General features: G+C 42.1%; 1 protein-coding gene across 1 annotated transcript in view; it reads right to left on the bottom strand.

The window, feature by feature from the left end:
- The window catches only part of SND1 (staphylococcal nuclease and tudor domain containing 1), a 411,934-nt gene that overhangs the window by 178,799 nt on the left and 217,316 nt on the right, over positions 1–15,819 (bottom strand). The window contains exon 13 of the mRNA XM_004741837.3: positions 9,992–10,102. Within this exon, the coding sequence (XP_004741894.1) occupies positions 9,992–10,102 (111 nt within the window). The remainder of the gene's footprint in view (positions 1–9,991; positions 10,103–15,819) is intronic.

Raw genomic sequence — 15,819 nt, 5'->3', positions numbered from 1 at the left:
ATAGCTGAAGATAAATCCATCACATGGATGCAAGCTCCGTAACTTGATCAATCACTTACCGCTAGAAGTTGATGTGAACAGAATACTATTATAAATAATGCCATGAGGAATAACTTTTAAATAAACTGTTGGATGCTTCCCTAATTACTCCTTAGGATAAATTCAGAAAAGTGGAACTGCTGTGTCATAGGGCAATGCACACTGATTCCGGTTTCTGTCTCCCTTTTCTAAGATGAACCAGCAAAATGTGCCTTGCCTCATGGACTCAGGGGATCAGGCTGTGATTTAGGTGCTTCTTCCCTATGCATCAAGATACCTACATATATCTCCACTCTTACAAACTATATTTGTAATGATTTAATTGCTCATCCAAATCCCCATGAAACCATGTGTTTGTTTTTATCCCCAATGCACCTGATGAAATATTTGTCACTGGAATATGAACAAATAAGAGAAAGTTTTAATGTATCTTTTGACTGAGTGAAAAGCAGCAGACTCACTGTTTAGAAAATGGTTTTTCCAATGTGAGCTACATTTACGGGGACCTACTAGAAAAGATTCATTGCCATTCCACTAGAGATTTACCTCTTTGAACTTGATGCAAAAGCAAGAGGAATGGGAAATAATCCTTCTCAACTTCTGTGCCCAAAGCTGGAGGGGGAGAGTCAAGGGCAGCTTAGGATAAAACAGAAGTGCATGAGAGAGTTTATAAGAAATTTAGATGCAAAGAATCCTGCAAATGAAAGAAAGCTATGAAGAGGATTTCCTCTTCACAAGCAGCTATAAAATTCTGCACATCGATGTATCAGTGATTAATTATTTGAACTACAGTCATCCTGAGAGACTTCGAAGGATTAGAAAAAAAGTAGGATAGGGATGTCAGTAATAGAGACTCAGCTCTCCAACCCACTCAACCACCTGACATTGCAGATGAGCCAAATCAAGTAAGCACAGCAACCCTCAAGATGACTTCATATTAAATTAGCCAAAAGCTGGTAGAGGCTACTCAGAAGGAATCAAACTTAGGAGCCATGAATGACAAGTATGAGGAAGGGGAGAGAGACAAGAGTCAACGGGAAGAAGCAGCTATTCAATTGCCTTGGTGGGAAACAAGCATGGCTGTGATCACGGGGAAAGCCCTACTAGGTAGCAAAGTCAAAGAAATCCAAAGGTTCTCCGTTCCCTGGCTTGTTCTCTATTTCTTAGAACCATGATCTTAATTCCAATTATAATAAAGATTATTAATCTTCCATAAAAGGATACCTATTTCGATTCGTTTTACAGTGGTCAGGAGCTGGGCAGTGGTTCTCAAATTTTAGTGTGTATCAAAATTACTTGAAGTATGTGTTAAAAGAGATTGACATGATTCAACTCCAGGGCTTCTGATTCAGTAGGTCTCAGGTGGGGGGCAGTGGGGGGCCGGGGGGCTGTGGGTTTACATTTCTAACAAGTTCCCAAGTAACAATGACATCGCTGATTGGAGGATCATACTTTTGAGAACCAATGGTTTAGGGAGTCAACTTGTAAGATGTTTAAAAGAGACTATGGTCAAGATCAAGTGTTCTCACTTTGCTGTTACAATTCATTTTGGATTAAAATTACATTTCCAGTATGATTATCTTCAAATGTTATTTTAAAATACATTTGAAAAAATTTTGAAACCAAATATTCAGGCGTGGTGTTAAGAAAGCAGTGCTTCTTAGCCAAGAGAACAGTGAGGAGGATAAACTGCTCTGTGGTATATGCAGACAAACCAGATGATCTGGAAGGCTAACTCTAGATCTGAATGAATATAACCAGAGCAGACCAACGATTACAGAAAAGATTGGGCGAGGAAGATTTATCACGAGTTCATTATTTGACCAGGACCTGTAAACCACCCATGGCTCTGTGTACAACTTAGTAGAAAAACCTAATGGGCTCCATCTGTACCCCAAACCCTCACACTGGTAATCAAGATACATCTCATAGCCTGAGTTCTACTAGAAGGAATGGGAGTAGGGAGGGAAGAGAAGGATAGGATAAAGAGAGTGAGCAGATCCTCTTAATACCCTGAAGGAGAAAACTATCTGGAACCGGAGACATGCAGCTCTCCAGAAGTGGCCATTTGTGTTGCTTTAAATGCAGATTGATTACTGCTATTTGGATGTTGAGTGCATCATCTTTTCTGAAGAAAGGGAAAAGCTAAATTTCCCCACATTCAGCTGTATCGTCAAATCACTTCCCCACACCAGCTCTTTTAATGCATTTTCCTGTTATCACATCCACTTGCAATAGCTGATCTACCCTACTGCTCAAGAGTGAACCCCCCCCTTGCCCTGCCCTACTGACATGTGCTGAATCCCATTAACAACCTCATGACCACGACACATAACTACAAACCCAAAATGTAGCGGGGTGTACACTTTCAGGGTTAAAAAGGAAAGGAAGCCATGAGGATACTGAAGAGAAAGAACAGCTTCCTTTTTCTGTGCTGGCCTCCAACCTGTGCTGGCATGATGTGATGCAGCTGAGAGGGCAGAAGACCATTCACCCAGTGCCAGCTTTGCAGCACACTGGGGTTAAAAACCCAACAGCACCCCAGGGTTACAGAATTCTACAACTGAACAGTAAAGGAAAGAGGAAAACTTCCAATCAAAGCTGTTTTTCAAAATATTCAGTAGGACTTAGTTTTACTCAAAGAGAAATTTCACTTGAGGTCATTAGACTGAAAGTGAGAAATCTTGGTTTATTTAAAGCTGTACCATTAAACTATTGAGAAGGTAAGAACAGAGGCCGGATAGAAGAGATGAATTTCAGGGAAATGCTCTCATGGGAAAATTTAATAGAAATGAGAGACGGGATAAAAAAAGATGTAAGGCAGGCAGTGTTAATAATGGAAAGGGAAAAAGGAGGAGGGGGTAAGAAAACAGGAGGAAAAGCGAAGAAATAGGGAAAAAAATCACAATTTCCAGAGGTACTATTAAAATTATTTAATGTCGGTCCCTCTGAGATTACATGCTTTGTAAGGCTTGAGTCTATTATCTTTTTTCTTCATTACTATTATCCCCAATGTCTGGGACCCAGGATACACTCAAGAAAATGAGAATGGAGAAAAGAAATGAATGCAAAGCCATCACATGCAAGATAAACCTGCCTTCAACAACTATTCCCAGAAGAGGAATGTCTGTTTTCTTAGAGAACCAGTTAACTCATGTAATCTATACACTGTGATAAGATATATTAGTTTTAAATTTTCAAAACACATACTCAAGTTCAAATCCCCGTTTCCTCCCTGCATAGGTATACACCGATGAAACTTGCTTTTTATTAAGACATTTAACAAATCAGAACCAATAGTCAAACCAGTAGTGCTGAGCTCTTCCATTTGAGAATCCCTTAACTTAGCAATGGAAAGTGCTGGTGAGGAAGTCTTCACATTTGGTTCATAACCAGTATTACAAATGACAATTAAAGATACAGAGAGGAGGGACCTTATCCAAAAGTTCTGTATTTTTTTGAAGAAACAGCTTTAAACGATTTTTTTTTCACCTACTGAAATCTTGTGGAAAAATATCTACAAATCAGAAAAAAGTGGAGCTGCTCTGGCTACACGAAGAGTAGGAGACCAAAAGCACTTCTTTCCCAGTGGTACTGAAAGCATTTCAGTGGAAATGCAAAATACACTTACAATTCACTGCTACAAATGCATGGAAATGGTAAGCCCACCTTGGCCCCCAACAACTACATCACCAAGAGAGAATGTTACTTCAGTTTCCCTCTTAATAATGAGTACTGATATCTGCCTAGGAAAGAGCAAGTTCTAGCCTCCCCATCAAAGCCTGCACAGATTTCCTAGAGGTTCCAGCAGAGAGATGCCTGCCCAAGTAGGTAAAAGCAAGAGACATCTGATAGGATTTTAATCAAGGACTGGTGTTTATGGGTTTGGAGATTAGAGGTACATAGGTCACCAAGGCAGGAGCACTAGTTGTTTGTTTTTAAAGAAAGGAGATGTTGCAAGGTTTGTTTCATGAGGAACACACATCCCTGTGGAGCCCGGAAAGACAGGGAGCCCCAGGCAGAGCTGAGATGGGGAAAGACTTCTGCTTGCCTTTCAAAGATGCAGGACACTACCAGTTTTCTGAATCTGCGGTGTGCCTGGTTAGAAAGTGGATCCACACAAAAAGATAAGGGAGAGTCTGCCCTTTTCTCTTCTCATGAGATAATCCTTACCTCATTATATATGTCCAGAATGAATCTAAATTCATTTAAATCTGCTCAGACACTAGATTGTTCGATGCAATTGCTTTCCCACAGTCAAGCTGGGGCATCAATTTCTTTTCTGACTATATACATCCTTATGTTGAAAAGACAAAGTCTTAGAATTAAGAGGTGCCTTAAAGGAATCAAGCCCCAACACTGAGCTAACATAACTTCTGTGTTTTCCTGCAACAAGCCACAGATTCTAACAGTTTCTAAGAAATTTTAAAATATTACATTTTAAAATCAAGTTACTGGTAGCTGCAGGAGAATGCACACAGATGATATCCCCTGGGTCTGGATGTCCAAGGAAAACAAGGCACACGGCCAGGCTTTGATCTGGCTCCAAGCATTACCAGCTCTTCCTCAGTGCCCACAGCAAGCCCAACAAAACCCCACTTGGAAGACCTCTTAGAATGCTAAGGAAATTCATATTCTGGCCTACTTAAAATTAAACTGAAAGTTTTATGCCAAATACACAGGCTAGAGTATGAGAGAAGATACGAAAGTTCCCAATAATGACTCAGTATCTTAGAAATGCCTCAGAAATATTGCAATAAAACAAAAACGGAAAATGCTGGAAAGTCTATATGGGGATGAAAAATTAGGGTGGTGCAGGAAAGACATGATCTGTCAGACTCCTAAAGAAGTGCGTATGAAGCCCCTAAAAGAGGGAACCGAGTTCAGGAGTGACAACACAAAGGGTAGGTCAGCTGCATGTAGACCTTTTTTTTTTGTTTTCCCCCCACTAAAAACACGATATACACACACTGGAACTCTCAGAAGCCTGGGACAAAATCAAGGGCTTTTCAATGGAGCCCATGAGACAAACAAGGTGTGAGAGTACCAGCAAAAATGCCAAAAAAAAAAAGACAAAACCTTATCTTGCCGGGACACAAGGTAATGAGGGAGGAGGCAGCTGATGACAGACAACTGAATCGGAAAGGAAGGCACCTACTGGGAATTAGGGGTTTATTTATCCTTCCAACAAAAAAAGATGTGCTTTCCTCTAAATATGTCAGCTCCTGGAGGTATAATGAAGGTTTCCCAAAAGGAGAAAGGCACGTGAATGAAGGGGCCTTGAAGGGTCAGCACACTGATCAGAGCTGCAGAGGTGGTCGCAGCTTGCTTCTGGATGGCAGGTGGAGACACTCGGGAGTAGCAGGCGAACTTCAAACTGGGGCCCTTCCTCCCTGTCTCTCTCCTGGCTTCCCAGTGAGCGCATTACACATCACTCCTGGAGCTCTGGTCCTATGGTCTGAGGAGTGCGGAGAACACAGCCCCCTGCGAGGGAAGCAGTGGCCACTGAGCCCCGAGAAAGCTTGTCAACTCCTGGGCAGGCAACTGCCCTGACCCACAAAGTCAGCCGCATTTACAGGCTGCCCTTTCCCCAAAGCTTACAATGTTGCTCTAGAAGGATTAATGGCCAAGCAAAGTCACTGGAAGAGCAATGTGCACCAGTGCTGGTATCGCTAGTGATAACCAGAGGGAAAAAGTGCAGGATTCTAGAGGCCAGGGACAGAGCAAGCTGTGGGAATCAACACTCCTATGTGGAAGGGCTGAAGAAAGTGCCAGCCTCCCTACGTTACCCTCACCCACATATTATTTACCTAACGAGTTCCAGGGTGAAAGACTGATATGAATATAGCAGATGTTATTAATTTGGCCTTTGCTAATGCATTAGATACAGCACCTCAAGAAATTGTACTTGGGAAATTAATTCAAATTGGCTTGGTTCAGTACACAATCACCGAAGATTAAAAAGTAGCTGAAGAATGATAATCAAAAGATAGTTAAGTGACAGTCCATGCAGTGAGAGACTTGGGGTCAACACCAAAGCCATTCTTGGTTAGGGGTTCTATTCAGGGCCCAGGAAAGGAGTAAACAACTCGCTAATGAGATCTGCAGAGGACACTAAGCTGGGAGGTAGAGGAACCGCACCGACAGGGGCATAAAATTACAAGGCAGAGTTCAACTGGAAAAAGCAGCTGATCTAGCTAGGGGAAAACAACCCTAAACTCAAATAATATTCAACAGACAGGCAGGATAAGGGGCAGCAGAAGCATGTAAAACGATCTTTGACATGCTATAATGTGACAGAACCAAGTAAGAATGCTAAGGGAACATGAGGAGTATGTCATGGGGAATGGAGAGCTTCAAAGTGAAAGAAAGCAAACTAAAAGCAGATTGCCCCAAATAGGCGGGCTTCAAGCGAGATCAATTCCACCACTTAAAATGGGGGGAGAGTACCTTCTGAACTGAAAACATGTTTTCATGGCCACAGAACCACCATTCCCATATGGCGGGTGTTCCAGTCTTTCTCGGATCTTCATTAGCCTTGTTGGGGGATTTTATCTAAAGAGGGTTCTGGGCTGCCATTCTGCAGCTAACAATACTGTCTAAAGGAAGACTTGCAGGTCATGCTGGCCATTTCCCCCACTTCTTTATGAGATCTGTACTGCCCTATGACAATGCCTCACAGGCTTGGGGAAGTGGTTAATTCCTCTCTGTTTACTCAACCCACAATAGTGCAGTGACCCTGAAGCCAGTTTTTCTACCACCAGTCTGAAGGCAATGGCTCAACACAATTACCTCTAGGCTGCTCACAGCTTTAATAGACAAGCATGTTGTTACATTGATTCTGCTTAAAATGAGTGCTAAAAAGGTTGTTTTCTTCCTAAAACCTCAAAGTTAGAAATTTCACTATCCTCAACACCCAAAAAACAAATACTCTAACTAAAAACTGGGCAGAAATAACAAACATTTTTTTTTCTGAAGAAGACATATACATGGCCAACAGACATACGAAAAGATGTTCAACATCACTGATCATCAGGGAAATGTAAATCAAAACTATAATGAGATATCACTTTGCACCTGTTAGAATGGCTAAAATCAACATAAGAAACAACAGGTGTTGGTGAGAATGTGGAGAAAGAGGAACCCTCTTGCATTGTTGGTGGGAATACAAACTGGTAGATCACTCAGGAAAACAGCATGGAGGGACACCTGCTGGGTGGTTCAGTTGGTTAAGCATCTGCCCTTGGCTAAGGTCATGATCCCAGGGTCCTGGGATCAAGTCCCACATTAGGCTTCTTGCTCAGCAGGGAGCCTGTATCTCCCTCTGCCTGTGGCTCCCCCTGCTTGTGCTTACTCTTTCTCTCTCTGATAAATAAATAAATACATAAATAAAATCTTAAAAAAAAAAAAGGGAAAGAAAATGGTTCGGAGGTCTCCCAAAAGGTTAAAAATAGAATTACCCTATGATCTAGCAATGGCACTACTAGTATTTACCCAAAGAAAAAATACTAATTCGAAGAGATACATGCACCCAGTATTTACAACAGCATTATCTACAATAGCCAAATTATGGAAACAGCCCAAGTGTCCACTTGATGAATAGATAAAGAAGTGGTGTGTATGTGTGTGTACACACACACACATACACAAACAAACACGGGAATAGTCATAAAAAAAGAACAAAACCTGCAATTTGCAACAAAATGGATAGAGCTAGGGAGTATAATGCTAAGTGAAATAAGTCAGTCAGAGAAAGACACACACCATATGATTTCACTCATATGTGGAATTTAAGAAACAAATGAGCAAAGTGGGGGGAAAAGAGAGATGTAAACCAAGAAACAGACCCTTTAGTCTAGAGAACAAACTGATGCTATCAGAGGGGAGGTAGACAGGGGAAACAGGTGATAGGGATAAAGGAGTGTGCTTGTTGTGATGAGCACTGAGTGATGTCTGGAAGTGCTGAATCACTATATTGTACACCTGCAACTAGTATTATATTGTAAGTTACCTGTAATCTAAATAAAAAATATATTTAGAACATAATCTATAAAAAAAACCCTTTCACTTCCTATGTATACCCATTAAACACAGCACATGTAGCTATTTCCAGCAGCATAAGAGAGCTTGCTGAGGTGGCTGGCTGGTTTAGTCAGTACAGCACATGACTCTTGGTCTCAGGGTCACGAGTTCAAGCCTTCCACATGGAGTGTATAGCTTACTTTAAAAAAAAAAAAATTAAAAATTAAAAAAAAGAAGAAAGTTTGTTTTGTCTTACTTTCCAGAGCAGCTATGCAAATTATTTTCATGTCTATCAGTCACAAATATTCACTAGTGGCAGAGTGACACTGGGCCGAAAACAGGAGTCTAGATCCCATTGTACTGCTTAGTGCTCCTGTTATGCTGGGAACTTATAAAGTGTTTTTCAAGGTACCACTAGGTCACACTGAGCCCACCCACAGGCTAAGCACAGACTCGCCCTCTGAATGCCGCTGAAGTGTGGTCTAATCACTATCCATTCCTGGAGGAGCCAGATCATCAGATGGTACTTAGCGACGTGAAGCTGCATTTCCCAATATGGGTTCTTCCAGCCAGGCTGCCTTAGTGATAATATAGACAGGGAGAGAAGGAAGAACTGAGGGAGGACTGAGAGAACACCAATTATGGATTATGAATCATATTATTTTGTGCTGGCCATTAAGGAGCCTTAAACTCTCTGCATACATGAATTAGGTTTTAGACAGGGCCTACTGGGAAAAGCCCACAAGAAAGAATCCAAAAACCTACAATAGTCTGACAGACTGATTTCTTAGCTGACATTCTATGTGACAAGTCTACAGATGCTCTATCCATCAGGATGTGACATGGTGTTAGCTCAGCAGGGAGCCTGTATCTCCCTCTGCCTGTGGCTCCCCCTGCTTGTGCTTACTCTTTCTCTCTCTGATAAATAAATAAAAACATAAACATAAAAGGGGAAAGAAAACGGTTCGGATATGTCACATATCAGGGCACTGTTCTGGGCCAAAGAGCAAAAGAAGTGATCTCAATGACAAAGTCTGAAGCACAGATAACATGTGCCCAAACTCATTCCTCCTCAAACCGCAGAGCATAACCTGGCAACTAGCAAACTTCTAGAACTAAACAAGTGGCTAAGGGCGGCGTGCGCCTCTTTCAAACAGTGGCTACATCTTGGTTGAGACCAAGCAGTCTGTTGAACTACCCTGGTCAGTTCACCAACATCTCATATTTTGCTCTTTCCTGGGAAGTCTGGGAATCACAAAACTACAAGTACCATCCAGGGACAGACATCTCTGTGAGTAAGAGCCCACGAGGAATGTCACTGGTAAGAAAAAACACCAAGCAGTACAAACGTCCTTGGGGCAACCAGCCACAGGGATGAAGGACAGGAGTAAAATGTCACCGGGCTTCTCAAATGCTCTCCTGCCAGCTGTCAGAAGTGTGAAACAAAAACTCATTTCCTAATAAATGTTTTCATTTCCTTTGTACATGACAAAAGGTTGAGAGGTGATGAATGGGAGGGGCCAGGGAGCAGAGGGCTCTGGAGGTAAGAACTTGAGGCAAATGTCCCGCACACATAAGCAGAACTTCACTGTTAGGCCCAGGCAACGAAACGATGGTGGTAAAAATATCTTGTACTCTCAATCTATGCTTCATATGACATCTACATGAGATCCTATCTACTGTATGCCTATTTTGCAGATTTAAACAAACGAAGGCCCAAGTGTACTCAACCAAGGTTACACAGCACATTTAAAGTGTACCCCTTTTCTTCGGATAGGGGCAAAACTGGGATAAAAGCATACTATAAGCTTTCTCAGTGTATTGCTTTCCATCACATTCTGCTCAGGGACAGGCAGGATAGTGGGCAAGGAAAAAAGCAACACTGCTGGTCTCAAGGTCTCAAGGTGATCACTGGGATGCTTCATCTCACCTGGCCTCTGCAGCAAGCAGCTCGTCATAGTGAGAGGACCGCTGATCGTCATCCTGCCGGTATCTGATCACCGTGGCTAGACCTTTGCTGACAAGGGCCTCGGCAATGTTTCTGCAACAGAAAAGACAGGTCAGTGAGCACTAGAGGTGCATATGGGGCTCAGTCAACAGAAATAATAACAGTTAGCACCTGGAGGTCTTATCGAATCCTGACACAGGGAGGGAGAAGCCAAGGATTTCAAGACCAATGAGCCGCTAAGCTAGAACCCCGAACAGGAGGTAGAATAACAAAGTCCCCTAGCTCAGCATCTTTCTGGTTACTACAGTCAGATGCTGTACCAATCCATATAGAAAAACCATCAGAAAATATCTGTAAAAAGCCCACATTATGCAGGGCTATTTACAGAATGTTATAAACAAGCCACTACCCTCAAGAAAAGTCTTCTCTGAAATATCGGGCACACAGATAAAAAACAAAACACATAAAAGCATGACCTAAATTTCTTAATATCTCCTTTCTAGCCTATACAGTAACTAGAAAAATGCCTTGCTCCCAGCTTGGCAATGTTACAAAGGTTAGTTGAACATAACAACACCCCATGCTTCTCTTCTCAGAGCTCCTGACAGCAGCTCTTCCACCCAAAAGGGGCTTCTAGAAGGTAAGGCTGTGAATGAATTTGGTGGCAGGTGCAGGTGTCTTGGGGGGTGGTGGTGGTGTTTCTACGGTGGAATAAAAATTCTTTATGAAGGAATGGCATGAGCTGGGGGAAGAACCAGGTAAAAAGTATAGAATCAGCGACGGCCAGCTTTGGAACAATGCTCCAGATAGAGTCCTTGCAGGACTACAGAAGGACTCAGATTAAAACCCTGCTTCAGGCAATTCTCAAGTGTGTCGAATCTTTTTTTTTCTTCCCCAGAATAAGAGGTGCCACTGTAAGTGGCCGCCATATACTCTTAACTAGAGAAGAGTACATTGGGAAGGACTCTGAGACAACAAGTAAAACCTATCTGCAAGATTCCTCCCCATGCCGGAAAGATGCCTTTGATGTGAAGCAAAATAAGCTGCAAACTGCAAAAACAAATTTTCCAAAAATGACCTGTAGCAAGCACTGGAGGACAAGAGGGATTATACTATTGGGAAGAGGGATGGTTATGGCTTTCTTTGTGTCTGTCATGGTTACACCAAAGGCCCCACTCAAACCATCTGGTTAGCGCCCTTCAGGGAGGAGGTAGGATAAGCAATAGGCTACTGTACCATATGCTATGATTTAGTGTTATTTAGGAATGTCAACCCTCAGCACAGTAGTGTTCTTAGAACCTCAGACCCTGGGGATGCTGGAAGCTGGACGCTGGACTAACCACTGTATGTGCATGTTTAAGCCACTGAAGGGTTCTCTTCATCAAAACCCAGGAATTTACTTTTTTAAAAGACGAAGAAAAAATTATGTGCGGGTAGGGAAAAGAGGAAAAGATGCTATGGCTGACTCTCTCTCATTATGTGCCCCTCTGCTGCCTGTTTATCTACTGCCAGCACGATATTAATATCTCCAAACCGCCACGGAATTAGCACTTCTCAAAATCCACTCCCACAAAGAGGCTGCTTTGCTGGCCTCCCCGTCTCCTGAGTCACCACAGAAGCGTGCTGGCAAACGCTGTCATGATCACAGAGTTGTGGTTGGCAGCGTGGAGAATGCCAACAGCCCCGAACCAGCAGCTGTAGGTACTGACATACGATGCGAATTTAAGGGTGTTACCAAGAAGCCCCAGGAGGGCAGGAGAGCAGCTCCACCCAGCACAGGTCAGAAAGGAGACTGGGGGACAGCGCCACCCGCCCTACGGTGATTGGAAATGCCCAAAGAACAAAGACATATTCGTTACTGCATTTTGAACTTCTGTGTGCTGACATTTTACAGTCAAAACAGGGGGTCTGGAGGAGAAAGCTGGAATGACTAGGCAGGCAAGAAAAGATTCACACAAATAAGCCTCAACATGAAAAGATAGAGAAAGCAAAGCAAAACAGCACAAACATTTAATGATCCACCTCTGTTAATACTGCTCAAATCAATTCCCAGAACTGAACTGAGTACCTACAAGGCCAGCAGAGAACCAAGGGCACAATCCCTCCCTTCTGTATCCTGTCAGCCAACAGACATTATTAGACAAAGCAGATAAGGCCTCAAATTCCCACTCCACAACCTGCCCACTACCAGCCTCCCCCTTAGCTCTCCAGAGCTTAGAGCATAAGCCATGTTCTCTTCACTTCTTACCCCTAATTACAGATTTCTCCTGGAGGAACAGTGGTGCTGGTACTTAGTGAGCAGTGAGCAGAGTAAAACCACATGAAAAAATACCAGCTGTCATTACTGGGTGTTTACTACAAGCCAGGCATGTGAAATCAACATCACATGTATTTTCTTCTTGGTGTATATTTCCCCGGTGAGGATTCATCACACCATCTTAAAATTATTAATTGACTGTCTGTCTTCCTTTCTGAACTATGACGTCTGAGAGGGTCAGACTGCATCTTTCTGCACTGAAGTGCCTAGCTCAAAAGCTGACATAAAGTAGGCAGTACATATTTTCTGAATGCACTTAGTTTATTTAGGATAATTATTAAATGCAGCAAAATCATAGTACATCCCTTTAATTTTGTTTTAATACATCTTGAAAATTTTGAGATACTCTTTGGAATATCAGAAGAACACCCAATTGTTTTGGAAATATAGCGCTGGAACATTACTATCCTAAGCAACTATTAACCAAGCTTGGCCAGCATAGAATCAAGGACAAAAGCTTTCTACGTGCCTTAACAGCTTTTGTCTTTCCCCTCCCTGTTATCTAAAATTTGAATTTAAAGAGAATGAAAGGGAGAGAGAAGAAAATGGAATTAGCCCAGATCCATGTACTTGACTCATTCATTTCTTTTGGCTACTAATGAAAGGTCAGGAGATTTTTCCCTTGGCCAAAGATGGCTCCGAAACCAACAGGGGTGTATTGATCAGTTGCCCAGTGAATAAAAGAGAACATTAAATTATGTGCTATGGCATTAGGCTGCTTTAGACAAATTTATAAGTTCTGCTTTCTTGAGTGTATCAGTAATTCTACTCCAATTACACATGTCTGGCTCAAATGGATAATTCACAATCAGCATACAAAAAAGGACCTAACAGCCTTGGAAGTCTAACAGGAAATCATCTCTTGGTAGCAGCTAGAAACACAAAGAATTAGTGTGGGGACTGAAATGTTTCTCCAAAACTAAGAGAAATTTAGATTCTGGTAAAAGTGAACCGTTGCCATCAGGCAGGATCAGGTATTCCTGATACAAACACCAAGAGCTTGGGACTCACATACAGACCTTCTCAAAAGATCTGCGTGTAGTTGACATCTTCCCTGTCCATTTGTTACCCCAGCCAGCAGGTTACAAAAAGCTTACACTTTCCCGTTATACAATACCTCTGAAACCATGCGGTAGTATATTCTGCCAACATGGTCAACAGGTGTTCTATGCCCATACATGAGAAGAGCATCCTTAAAAAGTAGGTTTGAATTATAGTTGTTTATAACTGGTCACAATTTTGCCTGCCTTCCCCACTCCTAACTCCTACCCTAAGACTGGAATAGCAACATACTGATAGGTCAGATAACTGTCTAAGATTACCCTGATTACTTAACTGGTATTAATTTTAAAACAAACTTAAAGAAAGTTGGACATACTGTATGTAACAAAGAACAGGCCATCCTTCCTTGATCCATCTTCCAGCGAGTAACCCACCTGTTATACCCTCACCACCAAAACCTTTAGTGTGCATTTCCTATAAACCAGGATATTTTCTTAAAAATCAAAAAATAATAAGTAGAGGGGCGCCTGGGTGGTTCAGTGGGTTAAAGCCTCTGCCTTCAGCTCAGGTCATGATCCCAGGGTCCTGGGATCGAGCCCCACATCGTGCTCTCTGCTCCGCAGGGAGCCTGCTTCCTCCCCCTTTCTCTGCCTGCCTCTCTGCCTACTTGTGATCTCTGCCTGTCAAATAAATAAATAAAATCTTTAAAAATATAATAATGAGCAGAACCACGATACCAATAAGACCACACTACTACCATCTGATCCACAAATTTACTAGTTAAATTTTGCCAATTATTCCAATAGAATACTTGGGGGAAAAAAGGATCCACGTTTCCTTAGTCTAGAACAGTTCCACAGTCTTGTCTTAGGCTACTCCACGGCCTTGACGCTTCTGAGGAGTGCAGGCCAGTTACTTTGGTTTGTCTGATGTTTCTTTGTGATCAGGTGCAAGTTATGCATCTTTGGCAGGAATACCATAGAAGTGATGGATGTACTTATTGTTCACTTCGATCTCTTCATTAGGGTAGTGTCTATCAGGTTTCTGCACTGTAAAGTTACTCCTTTCCTCTTTATGACGGATAGGTATTTTCCAAGAAGACCCTTTGAATTACATGATTTTCATCCCTCAAATTCCCAAGTTATTCATTTATTTAATTGTAGCAGTATAAGGTCATGGAATGTCATTTTATTTAAAGTCATAATCCACAACAATCATTATTTGTTGTGATACTGAAATTGTTCCCAATTTGGCCAATGTCAAGCTGGTTTCTGTTTCCAGTAGACCTGCCCCCACCTGCCTCATTCCTTGAGCACTTCCTTGCTTTCTGGTATAACAACATGTTCCAGGCTTATCTTGTACGGTTTTCTGCAGCTCTGAAATTAGCCATTTATCTGAATAGCCCACATTTACATCTTTATTTCTATATGTTTATTTCTATATCAATCTATAACTACTGAAAACCATGTGCAGCAGTCATGAAAATGTGCCTCTCGGAGCTCTGACTGCAGGAAGTGTAATTGACTGACAGTCCCAGCTGCTGTGCTCTGAAATCCATCACTGTTTCAGCCAAGGCTATGCTTCCCACCAGCTGCTTCTTGCCGGAGCACAGCAGATATTAAGGCAGGCCTATTGCTGAGAGATGTGGGACTCCTCTGATGGCAACTCTGGCTTGAGGACTCCTTGTTGGCTTTGCGGTAATTCTCTTATAACCTGGGCAGCTGAGACTTTTCCAATTCAACCTCCCTTTCCTCCCACCTTTTGCAAAGGAGATTAGGACTGTACTGCAGTCTGATGGCACTCCCAGCCTCTTGCAGCTCCCTTTCCATTTTCCCACCCAAGGGTTTTCCCCCAATTAATCTCTTTCATGTCTAATTCTGTCTTGGCATCAGCTTTTTAGAAAACCTGAACCAACATACCAGGAGTTCACAAAGATACCCACAATCCCACTCCAACACTATAGGGTTCATTTTCATTTTCTTCCTTTCTATATTTGTACTTTCCTTTCTGACAGAAACCTGGCTTCCACTATCCTTAATAGTTTTACTTATAGGAAAACCTTTACTATATACACACATATACTCACTCACTCACTCACATACATTTTGTGACTTCCATGATTTGATCCTAACAGTAGCGCTCACTTAAAGAGAATGCATAACCTGATAAAACAGAACCTAGGTTACATGGATAAGTATTTCAAGAGTGGGCACAGAGAGTAATTCCATAACTTACACACTTGTGCCCATGCCTACACACCCCCTCTCATCCTCCATCTGACTGAGATAATAGATAACTCAATGGCTTGGGCTCAAAGAGCTTCATCTAGCTGTTTGAGCTAAACAGCTTCCACTTAGAAAACATCTACATTTTATCAACCACTTAAGTGTCCATGGAGATTGCAAAAGCAGAATATTTTCCTCAAGGCAAACATAGACATGGACACATTCAGAATAATGCAAGCCTAAAAAGAAATGCCTCTAACTATAGT

Source organism: Mustela putorius, unplaced genomic scaffold (genome assembly GCF_011764305.1).
Source record: "Mustela putorius furo isolate JIRA1106 unplaced genomic scaffold, ASM1176430v1.1 tig00003845_pilon_pilon_pilon, whole genome shotgun sequence".
Lineage (NCBI taxonomy): Eukaryota > Metazoa > Chordata > Mammalia > Carnivora > Mustelidae > Mustela > Mustela putorius.
The sequence above is the reverse complement of the archived record's forward strand: the minus strand, read 5'-3'. Positions and strand labels throughout refer to the sequence as shown.